The sequence below is a fragment of the Lepus europaeus genome, chromosome 15, assembly GCF_033115175.1.
Source record: "Lepus europaeus isolate LE1 chromosome 15, mLepTim1.pri, whole genome shotgun sequence".
NCBI lineage: Eukaryota > Metazoa > Chordata > Mammalia > Lagomorpha > Leporidae > Lepus > Lepus europaeus.
The window spans coordinates 77,441,597-77,469,505 of NC_084841.1; the positions used below are offsets into that span (position 1 = coordinate 77,441,597).

The following is a 27,909-nucleotide window of genomic DNA, read 5'->3' on the forward strand; positions in this document are numbered from 1 at the left end:
CGGAGGTGGCATTAGAGTGGGGAATGTTTGCTCAGCCTAGTGACTTGTGGAGAATGAAACCGAAGAGTGCTGTGAAGGAGGGGAAGTGTGTTCTCAGGGAGGAGCTGGCTTTGGGAGACAGTGGGAAGATCCTGTGCAGGAGCCTCTGCTAGCTGTTTGAAGGAGCTGGAAGCCCTTGAAAGGAGTACAGCCTTTATCTAGATGCCAGGTGCTAAGGGCCTCCAGCTAGAGACTAACAGCTGAACTTGAGGGAGTCACGGACACACTGGCTGCACTGATGGCTGTAGGCCCAGGAGCCACCAAGCAGCATGTTTCTTTGGTGCCTGATCATTAAGCTTTCAGCACATCTTCTCATTCTTCCTTGGGAATGGCTCCCCTGCCCACAGTCTCCTCTTGGCTCCAGAAGCAATCATACTAATTTAGGCCTTCTATCACCAAAGCATCCCCCAGAGCTGTTCTGTAATCCATTTCCCAAGCCCTGCCCTAACCCATTCCTTCACTTTCCAAGGAGTGGCCTTCCCCACCCTACCACCCTCACCACCCCGCCCTGGTCCACCAAACACTTTTCTGCAACTCACTTTCTTCTTTGAAATAACTACAGGAGCCTCCTGTTATCATGCCAAAGGCAAAACTGGAAGGCCTTCAGTGAGGGGCCCAGGAGGAGCTTAGGGCAAGGCTGTCTCACAGAGGGATGAACCTTTGGAGCAGCCATCTCAAGGTCTGCTGTGTAAATTATCTTCCTATTTATTCCTTAGCAGATAGAAATTTAAAATGAAGACACATGTGAGGGACAAGGAACGATCAGGCAGAAACTGCCAGGTCCGAGTCTCATCTGCAGCATTCAAGTGTGGAAGAAGTCTACCTACACGGTACCCACTCCTGTATCCTGTTGTGCTCAGGGCACTCCCTCTCCCTGGAGGTTATCTTCTAAATTACTTCTCAAAATCTACCAAATCTTCCATAAACCCTTTGGCTTTTCAAGTATTATCTATTCTAACCCCCCTTTTTGAGAATTCTTGGTGCACTTCTCTGTGGTACTTAACCTAGTACTTCATCGTTTTCACATTTTCTCCAAATAAAGTGTGGATTCTGGCCTAAGGGATTAGGTCCCCACACTCCTATCTCCCACAGCAGATGTGTGTGGAACACAAGGTCGGATATAAAAAGTAGCATGGCCCCATCTTAGATTCTGGTCACAGCTTATCAATGGAACACAAAGCCTGTGGGACGTGGGTACCAACGATATTATCTTTAAGGCCTCTAATGTATTTGGAATTCTGTGATTCTAGTGACATATCATTGACTAACGGAGTGTGGTAGGGGAGGATGGGGAGAAGAAACTATGAATTAATTCTAAGGTTGTGAGCTTGGAGTACCAAGAAGATAGAGGAGCCATTGCCAGAAAAGTAGGAAAGAAGTGTTGGTTTGATTGGGGATGCAGGAAGTGGGGCGTTAGTTCAGTGTGGGCCAGTTGTTAAGTTGGCTGCCATTACAAGTTTCTAAGGCAGATGTCCTACAGTCAGTAGTAAGTAGCAGCTGTGGAGAGTTGCAAGTTGAAGAATGCAGAAGAGATTCGGAATTATCACCAAACAAGTAAAGTGAACCTCCAGGAAGTTAATCTGGAAAGCAGAAAGGAAGGGTACCAGCCTGTGAAATGAAAGCCATGAGCAGAGAGCTAGGCTAAGCAGTGGTGTCTTCAAGTACAAAGAGATATTGTCTAGTTGAGAGGTCAGGAATTTGAAAATGGAGAAGGTTGCCCTTATTTGACCAAGAAAAATTGATGAGCTTGATGGAGAGAGAACTGATTGCAGTGATGAATGGAAGACAGTTGTGGAATACAAGGAGTCAAGAGGGCAGTGTGACCAGCCTGCAAGGAGATGTTCAACATTTGGGATTCGGAGGGAGATTCAGGAGGCAGGGCTGATGGAGAGATTGTGAGTTACAACCTGATCCCATGGAACCTAAATTGTAAGGTCACCTCCCTTCCCCATAGAAAGGGGTTCCCCAGGCTCCTACGGACACACTTTCATTATTTCAGGAAGAAAAACACTTATCCTTTCCATATTTCTCATTATTATAGTCCTGTTAGTAAACTTATAAATGTGTAGACACTTTGAGAATTAACCAGAAGTACATCACCTGATGTACCCTGGCTGATGGGAGGGACACATGGGTGGCTTGGTATTTTTGTTTGGACATAGCTTTTGCTTGTATGATTCAGAGAAATGTAATCAGTGTGAGAATATTCATCAAAGCATCAATATAACTACATGCAGAAGTAAGTTTATAATGAGAGATTTTTCATATACTCAGGTGCTGAACAGTGCTTTAAAAGTGTGAACATTTCGTTTTGTGTCACAATAACTAAATTTTACCTTTTCTTATTTTTCTAATAGAATGTAATTCCTTTTCGACCTTCGATTCAGTTCCAAGGGCTCCAAGGGGTGAGTATTCATTGATTTAACAAAAAAATATAATATTCTTATATATGCCATTAAAATTTTCAAACTTGTTTTCACCTGAGCCTTTTAACATAATCACTCTTGTGGACTTTGACAAGGTGAACATGTCTGACATTTTAAGATGCTTGAATTATTTTCTTAACTTAAAAAGTAATGCACATAGTTATTGAGAGAATTTTTCTCCCCCAAATCATGGATGATTACATTGAGATTGATGAATGTGTTTTAATTACCACGATTAAATATCCATTAAGGAATGACTAATTTCAGGCAAGTTATGATTATATGTTTCCTGTTACTTCTAACAAAATGTTACCTATACACTTATTTTTAAAAAGTACATCCTGAGCAATGAAATATGTAAATAGAAATTGAGTTTTTCCATATCTAATTATTGCCACATTGAAAAGCATAGCATATACTGATTCCTAATAAAAATGCACCAATGAATTTTGTGTTTATAATAGTTGATAAATGTTTGGAGTAATATCATTTTTACTTTTAAATCATTACTACTTAATATTAATGAAATATAGTAGAGTCATTCATTCTTTTTTTGCATCCTCATTTAAATTAATATGCCTCTTTGCATTTGTTCCTATATATGGGCTATGGTATGGACTTCAACTGGAAAACATTTCAGAAGTCAGACTGATCTTGCCATTTGACACTAAGAGTGTATATTTCTTTTTTTTTTTGACAGGCAGAGTGGACAGTGAGAGAGAGAGACAGAGAGAAAGGTCTTCCTTTTGCCGTTGGTTCACCCTCCAATGGCCGCCGCAGTTGGCGCGCTGCGGCCGGCGCACTGCGCTGATCCGATGGCAGGAGCCAGGTGCTTCTCCTGGTCTCCCATGGGGTGCAGGACCCAAGCACTTGGGCCATCCTCCACTGCACTCCCTGGCCACAGCAGAGAGCTGGCCTGGAAGAGGGGCAACCGGGACAGGATCGGTGCCCCGACCGGGACTAGAACCCGGTGTGCCGGCGCCGCAAGGCGGAGGATTAGCCTAGTGAGCCGCGGCGCCGGCCAAGAGTGTATATTTCTTTTCTTTTTGGTTTTTGTTTAAATTTCACAGAACTACAGAGAAGGAGAGGCAGAGGCAGAGAGATAAGAGATCTTCCATCTGCTAAGTTCACTCCCCAATGGCCACAAAAGCCTGGCTCCAGGCCAAAGCCAGAAGCTAGGAGCTCCTTCCAGTTTTCTCATGTGGGTGCAGGGGTCCAAGCATTTGGGCCATCCTCCACAGCTTTCCAGGCCATTAACAGGGAACTGGATCAGAAGTGGAGCAGCCACCAGGACATGAACTGGCGCCCACACGGGATGCCAGTGCTGCAGTGGTGGTTTCGCCTGCTCTGCCACAGCATCTGCCCCACAGAGTGCACATTTCTAGATCTTTTGTGCAATGCTCACTTGAAGGAGATGTTTGTGTGGAAGTCAGAGCTTTGCTTCTACCTGAAAGCTTTACAATGAAGTCCTTTCCTCACCCTGCTCAGTAACTGAGTGTTCATGAATGAGATCCTGATTGGAACAAGTGTTCTTCTGAATTTTGTTGTATGGCTTCTTAGGTAGTGTTTCACACATGCTGAGGAATCAGTTCAGTTGTTTATTTAAGGCTTGAATTTCCCTGCCAGTTCTGATGGCATCACTAGTATCTGAAAGGGCTGTTCCAGAGCCAGGCCAGAGTCCATGAGACCGAAAGGGCTCCCTGGAGGAAAGGCCAAGACTGAGGGGATGAGAGTAAGGTATGAGCTGCCTGCCTCTCACTCTGACTGTGGAGCTGGTTTCTTGTACTGGGGTTGCTGCTTCCGTTTGTTTTCATCTCCTCCCCATTGGAGACATTGAGGCAAGGGAAATGCATGTCTAAAAAAAAAAAAGTGTGCTTTCTCAGGAGGCACCAGGTTAGGCTGAGAGACTAGCTGATGGGGAACCAGGAAGTGTGGGCTTTCAGACTGTCAGTTGTGACACTTGTAGTGGTTAGCAATCTCAGGAAGAGAGTGAGTGGTTTTCTCTGACACACTAGTTGTCCCCAGGTCCTGGACACTATCACAAAGCAGGCACTTGATATTTGTTAGGCCTTGGGCCTTATTTCTCAAGTTCTGTTGACCCCCCACCCCCAGCTGTCCTGTCCCTTTGAGTCCAAGCTGCTCTAGTTTACCTTCACCACTGCACTTACTCTCCTTTAGACTCTGTTCCAGTGAGTGAGTTATGAAAGACCAGGAGGTCATAAGTGGTGTTTGATTTGGGCAGGTAGGTTTTTCAGCACAAGTGAGTGGTGATTGGATTTGGTAGATTCCAGTGGATGGGCTTCAGACTGAGCTCTTAGGATGCTTGGCCCCACCTTGCTTATTCTGAGTCTGTCTGTTCAATCCCCCACCCTTTTTATTATTCTCACTGGGAACAAAATATATGGACTCAGCATTGTTTCAGAGCCTGCAGCTGCATTCCATCCACCCCTCCCCCGTGCCCTGTGCAGCGCTCTCCCCAGCCCTTGGGACAAAGACTCATTACAGGGGAGAGAGTGGGTTGGCACAGCCCACAGGGAGTATGCAGCGCCCCAACCGTGAGGGTCTTCTGCACACTGCTCCTCTGTTTCTCTTGAGAGCCAGGGTAATTTCACATTGCCCGTGCCACAGGCCTGCAAACACCAGAAGCAGTCAGCATGTTTACAGAGTTTTCCTGTGTGAGGCTGTTTAGGGCTTCAAACTGGAAGGTTTAAATTTAGATTTCCCACAAAAGAGATTTTTCCTTCATGACAATGTTATTTGCCATTTTACATCAAATGTGGTTGAAAATACACTTTAGCCATCATGATCCTGTCATGTGGACATATTTAAAGTATAACCCAAGTATTGCAAAGTGAATGTGAACTGGGAAAATTATTTCCTGTTTCCCTGATGGACTCACAGTAGGCCCTCCATGGCTATACTATCCCTTGTTGCTAATTATAGCATTTTTCCCCCCAAGTAATGTCTTTAGAAGGCCAGAATTTGGATCTTGGCAGGTTAGCTATTAAGCATATTTACTTTTTTTGCTTGAACATGTTCTCTTAGGTTGAAGTTTACCTCTAAGTAAATACAGACTGAAACGTTAAAATGCAGCAGTATGCCACTAGGAGTGGAAATTCAAAGCATCATTGATTACCTGGGTTTTTATCATCTCAGCTGGGAAGTAGTTTTTATAGCATAAAAAATATAAATTGTGTCTTTCATAGTTTATCCCACCACTTTGCCTTAGTCACAGATGGTGGTCAGGAAACTGGATGGTCATTGAAAGCATTTTCTGGACTAAGGAGGTATCTGCAGCAGCAATAGATTCAGGTTTCTAAACTCAGGGATATTGGATGGTGGGTATGTCATCCAAAAATGCCTGCTCATCCTGGAGAGAGTGGGTCAACCATTTATTTTTTCAGTTTTGATCCATACCTAGGGTACCATAACAAAGTGTTTACTAGGATGATAAGTATCTAAATACACCAGTGTATTACCAGAAAAGGCAGCTGGGAAAATTCACACAGGCTGCTGCACTGATGTGTGCAGGTTAAAACATTTAAAGGGTAAAATGCACCTGGTTTATCTCTTCTTTTAAAAGTTGGTTTTATTTATTTGAAAGGCAGAGACAGAGAAAGAAACACCAACCTACCATTTGTTGGTTCACCAGGCTGAAGCCAGGAGCCCAGGACTCAATCTTGCTCTCTCTGTGGGTGGCAGGCAGGCAAGTACTTGAGCTGTCACCTGCTACCTCCCACAGTGCACATTAGCAGGAAGCTGGATCAGAAATGAAGCCAGGACTCAAACTTAGGTACTCAGATAGGAGATACAAGCAAACCAAGCCATGGCTTCACCACTGTGCCACAATACCTGCCTCTCATTTCTTATTATGTATTCATTTGAGCAAGAGAGAGAGAGAGAGAGATCTCCCATCTGCTGCTCCACTATCCACATGCCCAAAATGGCCAGGGCTGGGCCCAACTGAAGCCAGAAGCTAGAAATTCAATCCAGGTTTCTCACAGGTCCTAAATATTTGAGCCATCCCTGCTGTCTCCCAAGGTATGCATTAGCAGGAAGCTGGAATTGGGAGGCGAGCCAGGACTTGAACCTAGGCACTTCATTAGGGGACACGGGTCCCCTCACCACTATGCCAAACAAGACAGTTGATGAGAGGCAGAGCAATAACTGTAGTGCTGCTCTTCACACTGCTAGGGAAAGGCTCTTCCTGTTAAACTGCACAATGTTAAAAGAATAGGTATTGGAAGCAACTTAATATATTTTCACTTACTGGCATTTGTTACTGATTCAGTTACCACCTAACAATTATTCTAAGCAAGAAAGTATAAACAGGTACCTAATCAATGAATGTGCTAATGGGTTAGCCTAGTGTTCTGCTTGTTTCCTGTTCATTGCACAAGCATTCTTTCAGCTCTTACTGATGCCAAGTACTTAGTTAAGTGCTAAGTGTGAAGAGATACAGGCATGGTTAAGATAAGGGTTGCAACCCCTCACTCCCCAGGGAACATAGAGTCTGCCTGCACATGCAGACTAATACTCAAGAAAGGATTAGTACTGTAGGATGTGTTAGGACCCTCCATGTGGAACAACATAGAACAGGGGACTATGAGGAGCATGTCCTACTTGTATTGTAACAAGTATGAATCAAACAAAATGTCAGTGGATGGCAAAATTTTGTGTCCTGGCAATAGGCCTATTAAGAACTGTGCATACACACACAGAGAAAAGGAGATCTGAAGTATGTTCCAATTAAGATAAAATCTGAAATGGCAAGGATTCCAATGGGAGATAATGACCACAGCTGCTGGTACCTGGGGCCTTAGACTTGACTTGCTTGTGGCTTCAGCCACTGGGCTGGGAAGTGATTGCCCAGAGCAGTGAGAGATGGTGTTAACTCCATCACAGACCCCAGTGTTAATTCCATGTTTGTTATGAGAATGACGTTCCAAAATTCTTCTAATTTCATTGCTTACTTTCAGACTCAGTAACCCCAGAGGCTTTAGAAAATGCAAGTTCATTTGATATACATGGTTTTTAGAAATTATTTTTTAAAAGAGGACTGAACATAGAGAATATTTCCTGTAAGTTCCACATGGTGTCTCCTGTGAAACACTGAGTCACACACTTTTCCACGAATGAGTGAGGAACAGGCAGCCGAGGAACAAGTTCTAAATGTGTGCCTTCCAAAATGGCACAGTGACCTTCTGCAGATTAAATCAGCATTTAACTGGTAACTTTAAAGGCTTGAGCAGTGCTATAAAATGCTTGTGGTAGAGTCATTAACTCTAAAACAGAGGGTTGGATTCCTTTTGAATCTCCCAAATTTAGCAAAGCCTTCAAAAATACTCTGTTAATTATTTATTTTACTTTGGGGGGGGGGGGGGGCTAGGGAAGAGAATGAGTTAGAAAAACTAAATATAGTATTTGCAATTAGTAGGCAATTTCAACCCGCCTGAAAAACGCTTTCCACAGACTGTCCTTCCCTACTTGGTACCTAGGAAGCAAAGATAACCATGGGCTTGACACAGGCAGCAAGGATAAAAATAAAATGCCCCACATGGCCATTCTCACTTGGAGGCTCCGCCTTCGCTGACTTCTCCCGCTGCCACTTTGGTTTGGCAAGCCTGCTGGTTTCACCAAGAGTTGTGTTTAGTCCGTCTGCCGGGAAGACTGCTGACTAACAGCCACCTTCACACCCTGCACTCTGAGTGTAATTCATACTAAAAGGCTGTTACAATTACACCCCTTGGTAATGGCTGTTGATATCCATTGATATAACGTTGGTTGACACATTAAGATAGCGTCTACTTTAATATCTGTAAATTTTGACTCCTTAGCCACAGGTTAATCTACTGAGGTATCAATAGAACAGTAAATTACCTAATTTTTCAATTAAAGTATACACATATGCACAGACACACATCTTTTTAAGTCTTGTTGTACACAGGTGTGGGCTGCTCTGGAAAATCTACTATCTCCAATAAGAATCAGCTGTTTAAAACGTGTCAGTGAAGCCGTTTCCCTACTTGACATTGCCACTCATGTCTGCCCTCCCTTCCTTTCTGGAATAAGGACTAGCTGTGGGGTTCTCTAAATGAGCACAGCAGTGAACTAAAGCCACTGTCAGGGGTGGCACACCATGGCCAGGGACACTACAGTCATCTGAAACACAGAGGGCTGGGCCCCATCCCTGTCCTGGAAGAACTCAGGGGAGTGGAACCCGGGAAGGTGACTGTATCTGAAAGTACTTGCTAAGCACAGCCTTCCACAAACTCCAGTATGGGGTGACAGCAGGACAAGCCTCCCACAACATAAGCAGGAGATAAGGGTGCTCGCCCCACTCTGTGCTTCCCCACCTTACCTCACTCTAGAAGGCAGCAACTGGAACTATGGCAGAAATGTGAAGCTGCTACAGACACTGTGAATTGCATTCTTAGTGAGTTAAGCTCACTGTCTTCACTCAGTCAACATGTGTGAGTACATGTTATATGCCAGGCACCAGGGTAGGCGCTGTGTAGACAAAGGTAAACACAGCCTTGAAATGCTTGCTGTTAGTCCTGACTGATAGTTACTGTTTGTAAAATCTGTGCTGCTAGCTTTGCTTTATGGGTTTCCACCCAGAACTGGAACTTGTGAAACTAAGGGATCTATGTTGCAGACAGTGCCACTGCAGTAGTAAGCTTGGGAAATAGTAACATTTTGACACTTTATGACTCATGTAGCCAAGGCACCCCTTAAATCTGACACATGAACATTACTTAAATATCTGTTGATCTGTTACTATGTATATGGCCCTATGCTAGGCCTACAAGGTGACCTTATAAGAGCTTTATTAAAAGAATGAATGCCAAATTTTGAAGCAGAAAAAACAAACATTGGAAGATGTTTAAGATGTTATTTCCAACAATATTTAGCACAACAGCAACATGTCATTTGTTCCAAGTTGTGTGTGTGTTTCTTTTTAACACTGAAAGTCTCTGAACTTGGAGTGCATCTCTTTACAAGTGGCATCATGGCATCATGGTGTGTCAGTGCTGGGTATCACATCACGGTGCAGAGCACTGAGACCTCACAGTTGCTCTCACCTTCGATTCATGAACCACAGCAAGACAGCACATGTGTTGAAGTTCTATTGTTTGTTTTTTGTTAGACAGGTAGAGTTATAGACAGAGAGAAAGGTCTTCCTTCCATTGGTTCACTCCCCAAATGGCCGCTACGGCCTACACTGCGCCCACCTGAAGCCAGGAGCCAGGCGCTTCCTCCTGGTCTCCCATGCAGGTGCAGGGGCCCAAGCACTTGGGCCATCCTCCACTGCACTCCCGGGCCACAGCAGAGAGCTGGACTGGAAGAGGAGCAACTGAGACTAGAACTGGCGCCCATATGGGATGCTGGCATCGCAGGTGGAGGATTAATCAATCAAGTGAGCCACAGTGCCAGCCCCTACGTTCCTGTTTTTTGGAATAAAATTTTACCCACATTTCTTTCCTGACTTCCCCTTTGACTAGCTGGCTTACTATTAGCTTAATATGTCAGGTAAACTAGAAATTTTAGGGAGAGGTTATATTTTTATAACCATTCTTGAATTGTGGTTTAAACCAGAAGGGACAGAAGTATGAAACAAAGATGTTCTCAACTTTGTCTTTGAGCCAAAAAGAAGTACTTTCAAAAACTAACTTGTAAAAGAAATTTAGAAGGAAAATTTTACAGACTTAGACTTAAAAGTCTACAGGTGTGCCTTGAGACGAATGCATTTCCCTTATTAGGCTAACAATTTTCAAATTTTTCTAACAAGTCTTATCACGCTGTTTTTAGCATGGAATGCACAGTTATCTATTCTGTTATCTTGTTAATAGATTCTGATGATTTAACAATCACAGTGAACATTTACTGAATAGTGTAAGCTAAGAGCCCTAGATAGCACATTTTGCAGATATTACTCATATTTAATCCTCACTGAGCTGCTGTGAAACAGATACTCCTACCTTGCGCATATGTAAACCATGACTCTGAAGTTGCATTGCTGTTGAAGCTTAAACAAATAGTGAAAGGGCCTGTACTCAGATCTGGGTGTCTGATCCCAGAGCCTGCTCTCACTACACGGATCCCCCTCCTTATAGTGAAGTGAACATTTGTATTCCCTCTCAGGTTCACGTAAACATTTGTTGAGCACCTCCTCAAGTAGCAGGAGGAAGAGGGATGATCACAAAGGCCTCAGAGAAACAATTTTTGAGCTGAGATTTAAAGAATTACGAGAAGTTGGCTGATCAGAGAAAGGAAAAATGCTTTTCCTGCCTATTGTGCGTCAGGAGCAGAGTGGTAAACAGGTGTGGCAAAGTGGCCCCACCTTAAGGATTTCACCTGTGAGATCAGTGCTTCTTTACCTGGAAAATCTTCCTGGAGGTCCATGATGGAATCTATAAATCTAAACGTTTCAAATCTCCACTCAGGCTTTCTTGTGATAGTTGGATTCAGTATTATCATAACGTGATAACATATATATATATATGTCTAGAAATTTCTTCTCAGGAGAGATTCATGACTTTCTTCCATTTCTTGGTAAGGCCTCTGGCTTTTCTAGCAGAAGGAAACTACTTCAGTAGCTGAGTATCTTTCAAACACGTTTATGACAGTTCACATTCAGACAAACCCGTTTACATTGTGCTCTTTTACACATACAGGTGTGCATGTTTGCACAGCTGGAACAAAAGTCCTACAGCACAGTTGTCATCCTTTGTCAATACTCTCTGGTATTTTCTAGTCTGTTCTTTTCAAAAAGAATCCTGGTTACAATCCACAAAATCAAAGTCATGGCCTTCCAATAGGTTACAGTCTGTGACTTAAAAAACAGTCCGGAAGATAATCTTCTATTTAAAAATCTGTAGCCAGGGAGTCATGTGGTCAGTTTAACATGCTTCTACCAGAGCTGCCTTGACCTGGTTGTCAGTTAGTCCCTGTATGGGGAAGACCGAGAAGGAACAGCTCAGGATGGATCTGTATTTCTCATAGGAGCACTTGGTTGAGTGGTTGGGCCACTATTCAAGATCTGCAGTAGGTGAGTGAGCAGACTGAGGCAGGAGGCAAGAAATGTATTTGGTTTGAGGAGTGCTGTCTGCGAGGTGTTCAAGTGACACTCCGCCACACCTTGCTCTATCAAGATGCAGCTGTGCTGGCAGGATGACAGTAGGGGCTTGGAGCAGAAAGATTTTCAAGAAGCAGCACCAAAGGACATTTGTACAGGATTTGGTCAGACCTAGAAGTCCAGAAGTGACAAGAAAGAAATGGTGGAATTCTGGAATGAAACCCTTTAATAAGAGTTGCTTTTTCAGCTGCTCAGAATACTGGGTAACACATGGATACTTAAATTAACAAGTGTTGTTACTTTTAATTACTAACAGCATTTGCAGCTCCTCTTGCCAAATTCTCCTCACCTGATTAAGAACCATGTAGGCTGACAGATGAGCTGTGATGCCCGTTCTCTGGAAGGTACCGCAGTGAAGAGCAGTGACACGGCCCCAGGCAACATGCCAGAGAAAACCCTTAGCAAGCAGAAGACCGCAAGTGCTGTGACCCCATTTCCGTAACTTTTAATCACAGGCAAAATCAAACAATGTATTGCATAGACTGGTATCCGTGATACAATTATTAATAACGGAATGGTGGTCCCAAAGTTAGAGTGGTGGCTGTCTGTAGGGAAAGGCAGGCAGAGGGGGAGAGGAGCAGGTGGGCAGAGAAATGTTATTACTGATGTTCTAGTTCTAGAATGGTGAGTTTATAATAGGGTTCCTTATTGTTGTTACCTAAGTATCAAGCTGTGTTTATTTTGTAGAAGCAAATATGACATGGGGTTCATTCTCAGTATCATTATCTTAAAACGTAATTGGCCATCTTCATGGCTTGAGTGAGAAATGCCAGGATATATTTCAGCAGATGCCCAAAAAGGCCTTTAAATTTCTGAATTGTTCTGTAATTATGAAAGAAATATTTGGAGATACCAAGTTTAGCCATATGACCAGAATTTAGGAGAAAAACTGAATATTAAAGGTTTGAAAACTAAGAGGACTGGGTTGTGGCACAGCAGGTCAAGGCACCACTTGGGACACCATCATCCCTTATGAACGATGGTTTGAATCCCAGCTCTTCCACTTTCTATTCAGCTCCCTGCTAATGCACCTGGGAAAGCAGCAGTTGCAGGCATTTGGAAAATGAACCAGCAGATGGAGGATCTCTCTCTCTCTCTCTCTCTCTCTTTCTCTCTTTTTCTCTCTCTTTCTCTTTCTTTCTCTGCTTTTAAAATAAACGTTTTAAAAATTGACAAGGAGAATAGAGAAGGCAGGTCTTGGAAGTTATCTGTAGCTAGACACCAGCTAAATATCTGGCTGGTCAACTGCTTGATGGAGTTGCTTTGTCATCTATCAGGGGAGAAAGCAAGTTATCTCTTGTGTCTGTGATGTCTCTCCCCAGTGGAAGAAGGCACAGGCAGAAGTGCCAGTGTTATCAAGGGTGTGGGCCAAGAGGCCGTCTTCTTGCTGAATTCACGTTTGTCACTTTGGAGCGGCAGTACTGTGAAGTGTCCTGGGGAAAAGCCAGCATAGAAAGGACCAATTAGGGGAATGAAAAAGAGCAGTAGGCTGAATTTAAAAAGAGAAGATCTCTCTCTCTCTCTCTCTTTCTCTTTCGATCTCTCTCCCCGCCCCCCGCCCCCAGCACCTTATATCTGCATTTCCTCTCGCTAACTCTGCTTTTCAAGTAAATAAATATTTTTAAAAAATAAAAAGATGAGGCTCTTAGTGGTCCTCTGTGCTGAAACTCAGAATTCAGTAGAGGACTGACTTGGGAGAACTAAATTGGGGCCACACCAGTACAGAGTTGATATGGAAGCAGCCAGGTAAAAGGGGAATCTTCTATAAAATACTTAAAATCCTTAGAGCATTTCAATAATCATTCAACAGGTTATGTTAGAGGTATCTGAATTTGAGTGAGAATATAAGGCACCATCATGTTGATGAGTGTACTAATTCTCTACGAGTCAATTCTAAGAAGTTCCTTCTTGTAACCAATCCAGATGGCTCTTTAAATTTCTCTTGGCCTAGTTGTGTTGGTGCTCCACAGATCAGGAAGGAAGGTATTTGAGGGTGTTCCATTCCCACCAAGCAGTAGGGTGATGCTAACGTGCATTGCCACAGCTATTTGAAAGTTCTCTGTTTCACTATAAAGGAACACTTTATGATAGAGATGGTTGTTGTTTTCTGTGTTTTGTTAAGTAAGGTGATGTTCTGTTTTTCCTTGGACAATTTGAAGGATGGATAGTTATGAATCTACAATTAATTTTGGATAAAGTCTTACATTCTACAATTTCTGATTCTGCCAAAAAATGCCTATAACATCTTCTCAAAATATTTGAAGTGATTGAGTGATGAAGGGCAAGTATTGTGGTGGTGAACTAAAACCTGGTGATTATTTTATATGCAGCCTTTGTTCTCTGATTGAAAAGCAAAGTGAATGAACATTTTAGAATTGTATAAAGTACATAGAACAAAGGTGAATAATGAATGTCACGCACAGTGAAAGCCAGTTAGTGTTGTCAGACTTCTTGTCTTTTGTCACGCTTACACATTTTAAAATTCCATGCAACTGAGGTCTATTTGTTTCTATTTCTATTTCTTTTTCCCACTAAGCACATGTCATAAACATTTTCCTGTGTCATTAAATAGTAAGTTACTTGTGAACATATACATGTTGAGCATTTCATATGACGGATATGCTGTGATCCACTTGGCCATTCTCCTACTACATGGTTTCTGTATAACAATAACAGTATCCTTGTGAACATCCTGGGCAGAAACCTCTATTTCCATCACTAATTATATCCTCAGGGTAGAGTCCTGGATGTAGCTGACTAGATCAGAAGGTATGAGTACTTTTCAGGCTTTCAGTAACTGCCACTGCGTTGCCCACCCACCTCCCCGGAAGGCTGCTGCTGCTGCTGTTTTCCATGGTTGCAGCTGTTTGAAAGTGCCTGCCAGCAAGGTATTTCCCCTGACCAGTAATGAACACATGTTTGTTTGAATTTCAAGATTAATCATTCAGCAATGTTTAAAAATAGTTTGACAGTGTGATCTGTTTGATGACATCTGCGTGAGTAAAATACGGCACTGTTTTAAAAGACCTCGTGTAGCATCATCAAGTGTTTTACTGTCTCCATCTGAAATTGCCAAAAGGAGTTTTCAATTTTTCATTTCTATTATTCATGTTTCTCCCAATATAGTGAAGAGACAGTTTGTTTTTCTAGTTTTCATTTATTTGTGAGAGGCAGAGAGACAGACTGACAAACAGAGCTCCCACGTGTTCTGCAAATGCCTGCAAAGGTCATGGCTACACTGGGACTGAAGCCAAGAGCTAGAAACACGGTCCAGGTCTCCCATGGGGGTCAGGAACCCAATTACTTGAGCCTTCACCACTGCCTCCCAGAGTCTGCATTATCAGAAAAGCTGAAGTCAGGAGCCAGAGCTGGAAAATGAACCCAGGTATTCTGATGTAGGAGTTGGTATCTTAACCACTAGGCTAAAAAACAAAAACAAAAAAAAGAAGAAGAAGAAGAAGAAACAGCAGCAGCAGCCACTGATGGGTGTTAAGAGGCCCTGGGTTCAGTACCTGACTGGCTGCTGACTCCAGCTTCCTGTGAAGGCAGATCCTGAGAGACAGCAGTTATGGCCCAAGTAATTGAGTTCCTGTCATCCATATTGAAGACCTGGATTGAGCTACTGTCTCCTGGTTTCAGTCTGACCCTATCCCCTGCCATTGCAAGCCATCTGGGGAATGAACCAGCAAATTGGAAAATATTTGTCTCTTTCTCTCCCCCACCCCTAAAAATGTTTTTCTTTCAGAACCTATTTGTGTATATGGTTTTGCTTTTAATCTTACATTGATTCAGCTCTAATAGTTTTTTGGTATAGTCCAAGTTTTTCTCTATTTACAACAATGTCTTGTGCAGCAAGGATAATTTGACCTCTCTTATTCTGATGCCCTTCATTTCCGTCTCTTGCATTATTGTTCTGGTCACATTTTGCTGTTTTGACATTTCTCTGTGCCATTTTATGGTCCTAATAATTTAGTGCTTTTGAGTTTCCATCTTCATCTTTTGATGCCTGTATTCTTTGGAAGCACATAACTAACTTCTCATGAAACCTAGTCGTGTGGATCCCTTTTTTTATGGGGCATTGCAGTGAGTTATTGGCAAGGGGATAAAATAGTTTACTACCCCATATAGTTGCATTGTCCTAAAGGGACTCTGTGGTGTATGGTGCCACCTCCTAGCAAATGGAATAACTTTCTAGAAGATAATCAAGCAAAAAATTTTTAATGACATGAATTATCCAACAAAGTAATAACCTTAACTGGTCCATTCAGAAATCTTTGCCCCTTTTTTGCCTGCTTGTCTGTTCTGTTATGTGAAGGCATAGATATAATGCTTTGCCAATAGCCCAACCATGCCATTCTTGGAAATCTTTTCAGTCCTCTATTTCTTTTCACAATCAGTTTATCTAAGCAACTTTATAGGCCTTCATATTTGCATCAGACATGCCGAAGTCTCTTAGAAATGAGAAAATTGCAATCTCTAATTTAGCTCTTGGTGCACCATGCATATCAATAGCTGTGAAATCACAAATAGATTTACTTCCTTTACAGGCTTGAAAGAAATCAACAAATGAATTGAAGAAAAACTGACTAGAAATGATTCCACCTCAGGAATGTCTTATCAAAGTACATGATTGGAAAGGAATCTATAAAAATTAAAATGGAATAGGCTTTTCATTTCTAGAGCTACCTGTAGCTTTGGCACAAGAGAAAAAAAAATTTAAATTGTATTTCTGAAGATTGAATGCTTTTATGTCAAAGTCGTGGTCCCCAGGAGAACTCTTAATTCTATTTTCCTTGCTTCTCTGTTGTGCTGTAGCTAGTAGGCAGAGCTCTCTGGGGCGCTGCAGGCAGGGTGTTTTTTCGGAGTAGGGCACTAGGGAAGCAGTGTTTGCTCTCCATCCAGAGTCACAGCAGCATCTGCAGGTGTTTAGCCTCCCATGGACACCTCTTGTGGTCGATCCGTTCTTATGCCTTAACACTCTCTGTATTTTGAATTTGAGGCAATTAGAAATATTGCCAGTCCTTTCGATTGTTTGGGTTGTTTTTCACAGATGGCTTTTTTGGCTTCATTTACACTAGTGCTTATACTTTGACCTAGAAGGCTTATGGCTCTTTTATAAACACTGAGGTTTCAAAGGATAGTCAGTTTTTGATTATTCACCCATCCTTTACCATTTGAAAATTAGTTTAAAAATCAAACATATCCTGCTAAGGAAGGCACATGTGTGCTTGAATTGTACAAGTTCAAGTCAGCTGGGAAGTCCACAATGTATTACCCTTGCGTCACCAGCACAAACATTTTTGGCACATAGCATGTGCTGGGCACAGTGCCCAGCACCTTAGATAGGTTATCTGTAAACATCTCAGTAGTTGTAGGAGGTGGGTAATGTCATGGTCTACATTTCCTTGGTAAGGAAACTCAAGTTCTTTACTCACAGATGGTGGTCTCTGGAGCCAGCATTAGAAACTGCAGTTTGTTCCAGAACCCATGATCTAGCTGATTAGATGCTGTCTGTCTGGGCTGCTGCCTTGCTTTTGAGAATAAAAGACGTGTTCTGACTTTGCTCAGACTATGGGAGACCCCACTTAGAACTGGAAATATGCAGGTATCCAGTGGTGAAGAAAGCATTTTCAAAACCAGGATGCAGGACACCCTTTCCTGTCTTGGTATTCTTCAGTAGCATTAATTTCTATTAAAACATGGCACATGAAGTATTTTTTGTGCATACTCATGTAATTCCTATTTAAGATGGAACTATAATGTAATAAAATATTATCTCTTGAATAGCATGTGTTTTGTTGCTGTAGACTGTAGCTTTGTGCCTTTGGTCCCCAGGAGAGAGTGTGATGTCACGACAGTGGCTGTCTAAGCGGCTCCAGTCCCTCATCATCCATTTCCTCATCCACAGGGCTCTGGACTCTGTTTGTCCTATGTGCTGGGTTTCTCTGTAAGATTTATTTTGAGTGAAAGCATTCTGTATAGCTTGAAAAAAAAAGAAAAAAAGGAAAAAAAAAAAGACTTGAAAGCAATTAAATTGAAAAAACAGAATTAAGAGCTAAATGTACTTCTAAGTCTATGTGAAATATTCATTTATGTTAAAGAACTTGCAAGTTTTCATAGTGACATTGATTGGGTTGGGATGAAACTGTGGAAAATCTAGTGCCTGAGCCACTTTTCACAACTTCTGTTGATTTTGACGACTCACCACTGTCAAGTGCCAGTCTCTCCCCTAGATTTACACAACCACTGCTGACTGCCAGCCACAAATCCCAGACCCACCCATGCTTGCCAGTTCCTCCTGGCACTGAGCGAAAGGAACTCACCTCCAGATTCCAGGGGAGCGAGAAGGAGAAAAGATTGGCAATGAACGGGAAGTTGCCCTCTGAAGGTTTTTTTTCCCTTGTAGAATTCAGATTTGGGCATCATGTTTTCAAAACAAAATTTTGCCTCCTACTTGGCCTGGAAAAATACAAAGTTTTGAATTATTTAGTGTAATCTCTGTAATTCCTTTAAAATACAAAGTAGTTTGAAAGAGATTGAGTCATATTTTCAAAAGGAGATTGGTGAGACCAGAGTATTCCATGAACAGTTTTATAAACATGAAGATAACTTTTTCAAAGACAAATGTATAATATAGATTTGAATCCCACAAACCCAGGAAGCCACTTGGCCTAGGTTTGGAGCTAAACATAGCTCCAGAGAAGTCAGAAACTTTGTCATCCTCAATTTGTGCTACACAGCAGGCAGCTGGGTGGGCTCCCTCACGCCTTTCATTGATTTCTGCCTGCTCTGGGTAGCCCTGATTTTCCACAGACTTTTCATCAAATACCTTTTTTTTTAAAAAAAAAAAAAAAAGGTTTATTTTGTTTAAAAGACAGAGTTACAGAGAGAGGTGGAGACAGAGAGGCCTACCATCCGCTGGTTCACTCCCCAGATGGCTGCAATGGCCGGGGCTGCACTTCTTCTGGGTCTACACGCGTGTGCAGGGGCCCAAGAACTTGGGCCATCTTCCACTGCTTTCCCAGACCATAGAAGAGAGCTGGATCAGAAGAGGAGCAGCCAGGACTAGAACTGGTGCCCATATGGGATGCTGGCCCTTTAAGCAAGGGCGTTAACCCGCTGCACCACAGCACCATCCCCTCATCAAACACTTTAATTTTTTATAAATCACTGCTATAAGGCACCCTCTGAGTGACTTTAGTTCCCAATTTCCTCAGGTAAATCCAATGTATATACTCAGTATCTACTCTGCTCAGGTTCAGTTATGAGGAATCTTCACAAAGTTCATGGAAAATTCATATTATGAAAAAATATACAGGAATTCAAAAAAAAAATTTTGCACCAACACCACCTTTAATTCCATTTTCCAAAACATTTTGAATTATTTTTGTGTATATAAAAGTGAATAAAGGGCAGGCATTTTATCTGCGGTTAGGACACCCCCTTCCCGTATCAGAGTGCCTGGGTTCCCTATTGAGTCTGGCCTCTGACTCTGGCTTCCTGCCAGAGCAGACCCATGGGGACAGTGGGATGGCTCAGGTAGTGGGATCCCTGGGATTGAGGCCCTGGCTCCCAGCTTCAGCTGGCCCAGCCCTGGCCACTGCAGGCATTTAGTGAGTGAACCAACAGATGGGAGCTCTCTTTTCTATTTATCTATCTCTATCTCTACCTGTATCTCTCTACCTCTGAGATAAGTATGTAAATGAATAATTATCAGTGAGTAAGGCCTTGTGCGATCCTTGCCTCCAGAGAAACCAGTCCGATGGGAGAGGAAGATACACCAACATGTCCTTAGCAAGCAGCGTGATGAGGACAACAGTAGAGGTGAGGGGCCTGTGCGGACCCAAAGCCAGGTCTCTGAACCCACTGTACTGGCAAAGGAGAGGCGCCCTGAGCAAGGGAAGGTCTCCTGAACTCAGCCATCCATAAAGGCTAAGATAGGAGTTGGGGCTACAGGGTAGAGTGTATTGCTTCTGGGACCTGAACTCCAAGGTGCAAGCTGAGGCCCAATTATACTGGCTTAGTGGCCACAGTGCTGGACTGTGGGGCAGGCACCTTGCATGTCCTATTAAGCAGCTTCAGACCTACCATTCAGTAGCAGGGAGCCAAGACAAAGTAAATGGGGAGGGGACAGGATAGGCAGATTGGCCTTTTGTAAGAACACTTTTAATAAAAATTGAATCTTTCAAGGGTGGCAGTAATTGGAGGAATCTGGGCAGAAATGGAGGGTGAAAGACAATCCAACTAAGGGGTGAGATGGAGATGTGAACATAACTTTTTAAAAAAAATTTTTTTTTTTTATTTGGGAGGTAGAGCTAGAGAGAAGGAAGACAGGGGAAGGTCTTCTATCCACTGGTTCACTCCCCAGATGGCTGCAATGGCCAGAGCTATGCTGATCCGAAGCCAGGAGCCAGGAGCTTTTTCCCATCTCCCATGAGGGTGCAGGGACCCAAGCCCTTGGGCCATCTTCCACTGCCTTCCCAGGCCATAGCAGAGAGCTGCATCAGAAGCGGAGTTGCTGAGACTTGAACTGGCGCCCATACTGGTTGTGGCACTGCAGGTGGAGGCTTAGCCTACTCTGCCACAGCACTGGCCTGGAACATAGCTTCTAAGAAGACCATTAGGAGGGAAAAACAGTAAGACTTACAGTTGTAATAATATAGTAAGTCAGAGTTGTTTGGTTGTTGAGGAGTCTGGAGAGGTGTGAGCAAGAACAGTTAGGGTTGACTCCCCAGGAGCCAGTGTCCTCAGCAACTAAGCACGGTACTTTCCTGCCCAGGAGATAGACAGTGTGGGCAGATGGGGAGAGCTGACAACAGTTCAGTTCATTTCTACACCAGTACCGATCCTGTGAGGAGACTCATTGGAAGTGACCGGTTAGTGACAGAAAGATGGGATGTAGCTTTACAATAAGAATTGGTGAATTCACTAAGAGGCTTTGATTTTTGCCATAAAACAGTTGGGGCTTGGCCCAGCCATAACTACATTTTGAACAGTTCAGTTAAGTGTTCTCAAGGGCTCTCTCATTTTTTTTTTTTTTCCCAACAGCTGCTTTGGCATTTTGCTCAATTTTGCATCCATGCTTAGGCATGGGTTTTCTGTTCTCCTGTCTTTCCCCGATATGGGCTCTCTTATCTGCTGTTGGCATCTTTCCCCTGCCAATGACTGTCATCTCCCCACCCCCTACTTTTTTTTTCCTGAAAATATCCAGCTACCAACCAACTTACACACAGCCACCTGGCTTCTTTTAAGTAATTTTTAGCCATGAAGGTACACAATGAGTCATAACAAAACTCACTTTGAAGCCCCTTTTAGCCATTGAAACTAACATTGGTCAATTATGTTTGAGAAGTGCACTTAGCTGGTTAATGTATCCAATTGTATGAAGATGCTTGTCATTCTGTCAAAGATACTAAACATTTGTTATCTCTGTGTGCATACATCTGTATGTGTGTACACACACACACACACTCAATCCCATTCTTCCAGGAAAAGCACCTTAGAGTCATCCTTGATTTCTCACTTTGATCCCTTATACTTAGTGTGTCTAAGAGGCAGGCCTGTACCTGCAAAGTACATTTGAGTCCACTCATTTTCTTTCTCTCCTGGTGCTGGCTACCATCATCTCACACCTGGATTTCTATTCCTGTGGGCAGGGATCTTTGCCAGTTGAATTCCCTGATGTGTCACATGAACCTAAACAGTGCCCAGCCTGGTACTGTTCAGTTAGCATTTGTGGAATAAATGAATGGATTAGTTAACCAACATCACCTTAGCAACATAGCATTTAGAAAGCTGATTTTATATTAAGAGAGCCAGATATTATTGAAGGCAGTTTTTCAGCTTCAGTTATATAGCAACTTGGGTGTGTTTGATTTTTTTTTTTAACAGTACTTCCATAGATGTTATTGCTTCCTTGTAATTTCAATTAAAATTAGCTTTAAAATGTTGCCACTGGTGATGTTTTCTTCAAAATGCTCATAAATATAAAAGAATGCATTAGGGCTGAGAATGCAATTCTGAAGAGTAATTTTTCTAATAAGACTAAGACTGTCCTACAGAAGTGACAGAAGTAGGCAAGTACAGTGTTGGGCTGCTCTACTCTGTAATCCAGAACTGTTTGAACAAGTGGCAGTACTGGACTCAGAGGAGCAATGAGAAATAGTAGAGAAAGTTGTCCTACTTTACTTTCTTTTCTCCTTATACATCTTGCTGAAGAGGAAGAACATAAGGAAGTAAATGAACATGTCCTGAATTATTTATGGTAATTGCTCCATGAATTTTTGGGCAACTGCCATCTTTTTCTTTGTGATAAATCTGGCTTTTGGCACTGTTCTGCTCAGTGAAATAGCATATAACGTCTCAGATGTTTCTAGTATGTGTTAGATCTTCTTCACCCTCTACCCTTCCTTGTCAGTTACACTATTTCACTCTTTTATGTTTTCTCTAGTACTTACTTTTTGCTATAGCCAGTAACAGTAGCCCTGCCCCTTCTCTTCCAGGCCCTCCACCCCCAACACTGGTTTGTGCATCTGGGCTGATCCAAGACCCATAAAGTTGGGCCCAAAGTCATAACTGCAGTTCTAGTTTGAAAATAGAACTTGTGACTTTCAGGTTAAGGTTTCTGTTTTCTGTTCTGATTCTAGATAATTCTGCTGCTAAAAACTGTGGAACCTGAATAGTTCATGCAAATATATTTCTGTAGCTAAACTGTGTTTTCTAGACTTTGGAAATCACAGAATTGACCAACAGAGAACTCTGACATTTAAATGCTTCCTGCAATTTATTTATATCTAAGCTACAGTCTGTATATAGTCAAATAACAGGCTGTTGGCCTCCTGAGAGAGCAGAGCAATGGAGGAGTTGGGTTCTCAGGTCATAAAAATTGAGAAATTTCTATTTAGAATGAAAAGACCTACAGCAAAGAAAAGGATTTTGTTTAACCTGGCATTTCTCAGATTTATTTGAGGATAGAGCCGCATTTTCCCAGAAGGAAACTTTTCGGCATGCTTTGGAAATGCCCGTGGAAAGCAAGCAGACGCTTCAGTTCTAGTCCTGGCTGAGCCGGCAGTCACCATTTTCATTCATTCAGCAAGTACACAGTGAGTGACTGCTTCACGGCCTGCACCATTTGAGAGGCTTGACTGTAAACTCAGGGGCCACAGCGGCAAAACTCTGTCCTTGCAGACTGCATACTCTAGTGGGAGAGAAAGACCACGAACATAGTACGTAAGCAAGACAAGGAGTGAAGTGTTAGACATCCATGGAACAAGGTACAAGTTTAAATCTCACTGTGACCCCGAGCAAGTCCCCAAGCCTCTTGTCTAGCATCTAAAGGAATAAATTAAACTGGATGATCTTGGCTCTCCCAGCCCCCTGGTCTGCTTGGAGACCAGGCATTGTCACATGGTTCACCAGCATCTCATAGAGTGCTCCCAGCTGCCTTAACAGATAAAGTTGTATGAGAACATTAATGCTCCTGAAATGACTGTCAAAGAACAGCTGTGTACATTTAAATCATTTGTAAATCCCACAAAAGAAGTAAATAGGAAAAAAACATAGTGGCATCCCTTCTGATCTAGCGCGTGCCTCAGACCAGCAGCGGTGGGAGTCGAACAGTGGGCAAGTCTGCGCTAAGGGCACCAATGGCTTTGAAGCACACCTCAGCATCCACGTGTGCACAAGTTGCCTCAGTGTGCCCGCGCTGTGCTTCTCTCCTGCAATCTCGTGCGACTGGATGTCAAAATGACCTCTCAGATAGCATGCCATCACACGTGTCTGAGCCTGCATCTCAGAATAGTTAGAAGCTTTGACTTACACATCTGGGTATATAGTGTTTATGTTAATTACAGATGTCTGAAAGTTTCCTGAAACATTTTCTTCATAGTTTTTTATCGAAGACAGGCTGGAGTTTGGGAGGAAGGTTGTGGATTGTGGTCCAAAGCCTTTGATTTTCAGTCTCTCATTTTGGGAATGAAAATTAAAATCTACTTTTCCAGTTGCCCAGACATAGTGGTATATTTTTATAGCCTTCCTGTTCAATTAAAAAAAAAAAAAACTGTTGGACTCCGTCTTTAGTACTTTTTAAGTATTTCATTTTTAAGGCATTTCACTAAAAAATTTCAAGGATGTCATGAGTCCCTCAATATAAAGATACCACCACTCACCTGTAGGAAGAGCTTAAGATGCTACAATCAAAGACGAGAAGTTCCTATTTTGCGAGAGGATATTCCCTTCCCAGATTGTTGCTAAGTCAGACCTTAGGGTTTATTTCCCAGGATGGTTAGCCAGGTCCTGGAAAGCTGACCGAAGGCCTGCCAGCATGCCAGTGTGTTTCCATTGCCCGCCGTGTCCCCTCCTCTCCTTCTGTAAATCCAAAAGGGAATGCCTTGTCATACATGGGCTGTGGAACAGGCTCCCTCAGATACATCAGAGAGAGGAGTGATGTGCACCCCCAAGTCCCACTTTCAGAGGTGGCTCTAGAGTAGACAGGATCCCAGACCCAGCCTAGCATGGCCAGCCGCTGCCTCTCAGCCTCTTGTGCTCTCTAAGGTTCCTGATTTCTGGGGCCCTTCCCCCTCTCCTGGCCGCAAGGTCACACACAACTTGCTCTTTGCACGGCAGTCTCCTGCTTTCCTGCCTGTGGGTTGCTGCTGTGCAGACTCACGGCTGTAAATGGAAGTGCTGCCACATCTGTGTACCCTTTCCTGCCTGAGAGTGTCCTTGGCTACTGATACAAACATTCCCTATCTAATTGGTACCACCCTCAGGAATTGGACGTTCTCAATCTATAGGCCTTGTAATCGAAGCTTTGAGATTTTAAAGATAGGAAAATTGCCTTGCAACATCTTGCTCTTGAAAAGCCTGCGATTAGGGCAGGCTCTGCCGTCTACATTGCTGCTGCTCTGGAAACCAGAGAGCGAGGGCAGCACAGGAACACAGATGGGCATGGACCATGGTTCTCTTCCCGCTTATCTCCAACCTCCACCTCAGCTGCACACATCCAGATGCACCCTGGAGTCCCCAAGCGAGCAGGGTTTGCCTTGGTGCCTGTCCCCACTCCACCCCCAGCAGCACACTGCTCCCCCCCCACACCCTCAGGGGGATGCAAGTGGGCAGGCAAGATTGCTGGGGAGCCCTGCTATCATGCCGCCTTCCTTCCACGAACCAAGGACAGGCCGTAGTTTGTCAGCAATAGTTAGCAGCCAGAGAATCTTATCTCTCTGAGGTATAGAAGGGGACTTCAAAAAGTTCATGGAAAATTGAATTAAAAGTTAAGTTTATTTTGGTGCAAAGGGAAGAAAACCCTGAAATCATGCATATAAGGAGTCTTCAAAAAGTTCATGAGAAATGCATATTATGAAAAATTCATGCATGCATTTAAAAAGGTTTTTTGCACTAAAATAAGCTTTTCATTTAATGCCTTTTGCACAGACTTTTTGAAGTACTGTTATGTAAAAATAAGAAAAGCTAAGGATTAAAATCCCTTTACAGATAGCAGTTCCTCTATTTTTTTTTTTAAGATTGATTTATGTATTTGCAAGGCAGAATGACAGAGAAGGAGAGGCAGAGAGATCTTCCATCCACTGATTCACTCCCCATCTGGCCACAATGACCAGAGGTGGGAGAGACAGAAGCCAAGAGCCTCTTCCGAGTCTCCCATGTGGGTGCAGTGGCCCAAGGATTGGGGCCATCCTCCACTGCCTTCCCAGACACACTAGAGCAGGGAGCTTGATCAGAACTGGAGCAGCTAGGACTCAACCCAGTACTCATGTGGGATTCTGGCATTGCAGGCAGCAGCTTAACCTACTGATCCACAACATCGGCCTTATCCTTTTTGTTCAGCTGAAAACTATACTAGTTTTTTCTAATTGTTACTGCCAGTGAGATTTGTAGTGCTTAATTTAAGAGGGAGGTTAGACATTTGGCCTAGTGATCCGCATTCAATATCAGAGTAGCTGGGTTCAATACCCAGCCCCAGCTTCTTGCCAATTTAGACCCTGGCAGGTAGCAGATGATGGCTCAAGTCACTGCCTTCCTGCCACCTGCATGGGAAGCCTGGATGGAGTTCCCAGCTTCCCCCTTCAGCATGACCCAGCCCTGGCCCTTGCAGACATTTGGGGAGCAAACCAGTGATGGGGACTCATTCTATCTCTAAAATAAATAGCAATTAAAAAACAGGAATATAGAATCTCAGAGACTCTCTCTACAAAGATTTGCTTTGTTTATCCTCATAACCTGTTCACATTTTGGGTTTGTTCATAGTAAGCTTTTATCTCTTCCAGACTTCCTTTTAAAAAAAAAAATTGGTGTCCAGATTAGGTGTTCCAAGAAAATATTTCTTAATCACACCATGAAGCCATTTGTGTATTGGTTGGTTTTGTGATATTTATTAGTTTGCTGTAGAAACTTAATCTTCATACTTTATCTATGGCTAAATATTATTTAATATGGTTCAGATGCACTTATCTTACTGGCTTTTCAGCTTTTTCTGATTAACAGTTATAAAGCTGGAAGAAATAGTTCAAAGAAGTTAAAATAACTCTTTCATTTGAAATGAAATGGGTTTATTTATTTCTTTAAATTCACCATTTTTTCCTCCATTTCATCATTGACTTTCAGAAGTCAGTGGAGTTAGAATTCTAACTTCTTTTCATAGGAACTGAGTCACTTCCACTTCTAATCCAAGATTTCTCAATATTGGCCCTAGTACCATTTTTAATTCTTTGTCGTGGTGACTGTCCTTTGCCCTGGTAGGGGCTCTGGTAGTATTTTCTCCTGAATGCCAGGAGCATCCTTCCATATCAGATGTCCCCTTTTGAGAACCATTGCTCTCATCTATGTGTAAGGGCCATATATGCTTTTTTTAAACTTCATTTCATTGTATCTGACTGTGGTCGTGATTGTATTTTTTAAACAACTGAAGTTTTGTGTTTTCTTCCCCCCCATTCGAGTCTTTTAAGGAACAAATCTATGAAAGTCTTCAGTGTCTACCATCAGACTAGACTAATGCTTTGATGGGCATACCCAGTAATTAATTCATACAAGATATTTTTCTTATGGAACTACCCAAATTTAAATAAGACTTTAATTGCATGTGTGTGCTTTTTAAAAAAATGTAATAAAAATGTGTAAGAAAATAATTCTTCGACATGAAAGTATAAAGGTTACTTAAGAAGTCTGGGGTATTGGATAGACTGAGGGGTGAGAAACAAAAGTATGATTCTTATTAGCTTTCTTGTAATGCTCTGTTCAGTAGACATGCAAGCTAAAATAGTCCAGTAATTAAGTTAAAAACTTCATTGATGAGCCAGCACTATGGTGTAGCGGGTTAAGCCACCACCTGCAGTGCCAGCATCCCATATGGGCACCAGTTCAAGTCCCAGATGCTCCACTTTCAATCCAGCTCTCTTGCACCCACACAAGAAGAAGCTCCTGGCTCTTCACTTCAGATCAGCCCACCTCCAATCATTGGGACCATTTGGGAATGAATCAGTGGATGGAAGACCTCAGTCTCCCTCTGCCTCTGACTCTGTGTAACTCTGTCTTTCAAATAAATAATTATTTAAAAAAAAAAACTTCATTGACAGAATATTGTACATTTGCATTTCTATTTCTTGGAAAATAGAAAAAGACCTTTTTTTTTTTTTTGAAATGTCTTCTTTTTGAAAACACTATCTAGAATCTCCCTAGTGGAACAATTTTCCCTACCATGATGAGTGAACTCCTATTGTAGTCCCAAACCTGAATTGCACAGTAAGAAAACTTGGGCCTAGCCTGACATGGAGATGAGACCCCAATTACTGTAAGAATCACCCTAGCTGGGTTCTACAGATGGGGGTGTAGGGTCAAATGAAGGTAGAGGAAAATTAAGTAAGACATAGCTGGGAAGAGGATTTCAATCAGGTATCCATCCCCTTCCCTACGTATCTGCCGCCTACTATAGGCCTTAGGGAGGCTTAAGGCTAGGGTGCACTTCCTTTCTCTATCAGTAGACACTGCTAGTCCCAAAAACACAAAAACAGACCTCAGTGTGTGCTGTTACACAGGCATGCAGGTGGACTTCGTGATCATTTGTGTCCGACACAAGCATTCCTGTGGCTCTTGCCTTCCCCCACTGCTGTAAGAAATCACCAGTGTGTGTGTGTGTGTGTGTGTGTCAAGGAGGTGCTGAGTTCACACACCCACTAAGGCAATCTGATGAGTACCTACAGACAGTAAATTAAGAGCTTTTCACAAAGTGATAGCATTTTAGAATTGAGGGAAATTTGGGGAATTAAAGACTAACGTTAGGTCCTCCAAAAA

The 27,909-nt window shown here is 42.7% G+C and overlaps 1 protein-coding gene across 1 annotated transcript in view; it reads left to right on the plus strand.

The window, feature by feature from the left end:
• Positions 1-27,909, plus strand: part of ELL2 (elongation factor for RNA polymerase II 2) — a 70,446-nt gene that overhangs the window by 13,703 nt on the left and 28,834 nt on the right. The window contains exon 2 of the mRNA XM_062212380.1: positions 2,397-2,444. Within this exon, the coding sequence (XP_062068364.1) occupies positions 2,397-2,444 (48 nt within the window). The remainder of the gene's footprint in view (positions 1-2,396; positions 2,445-27,909) is intronic.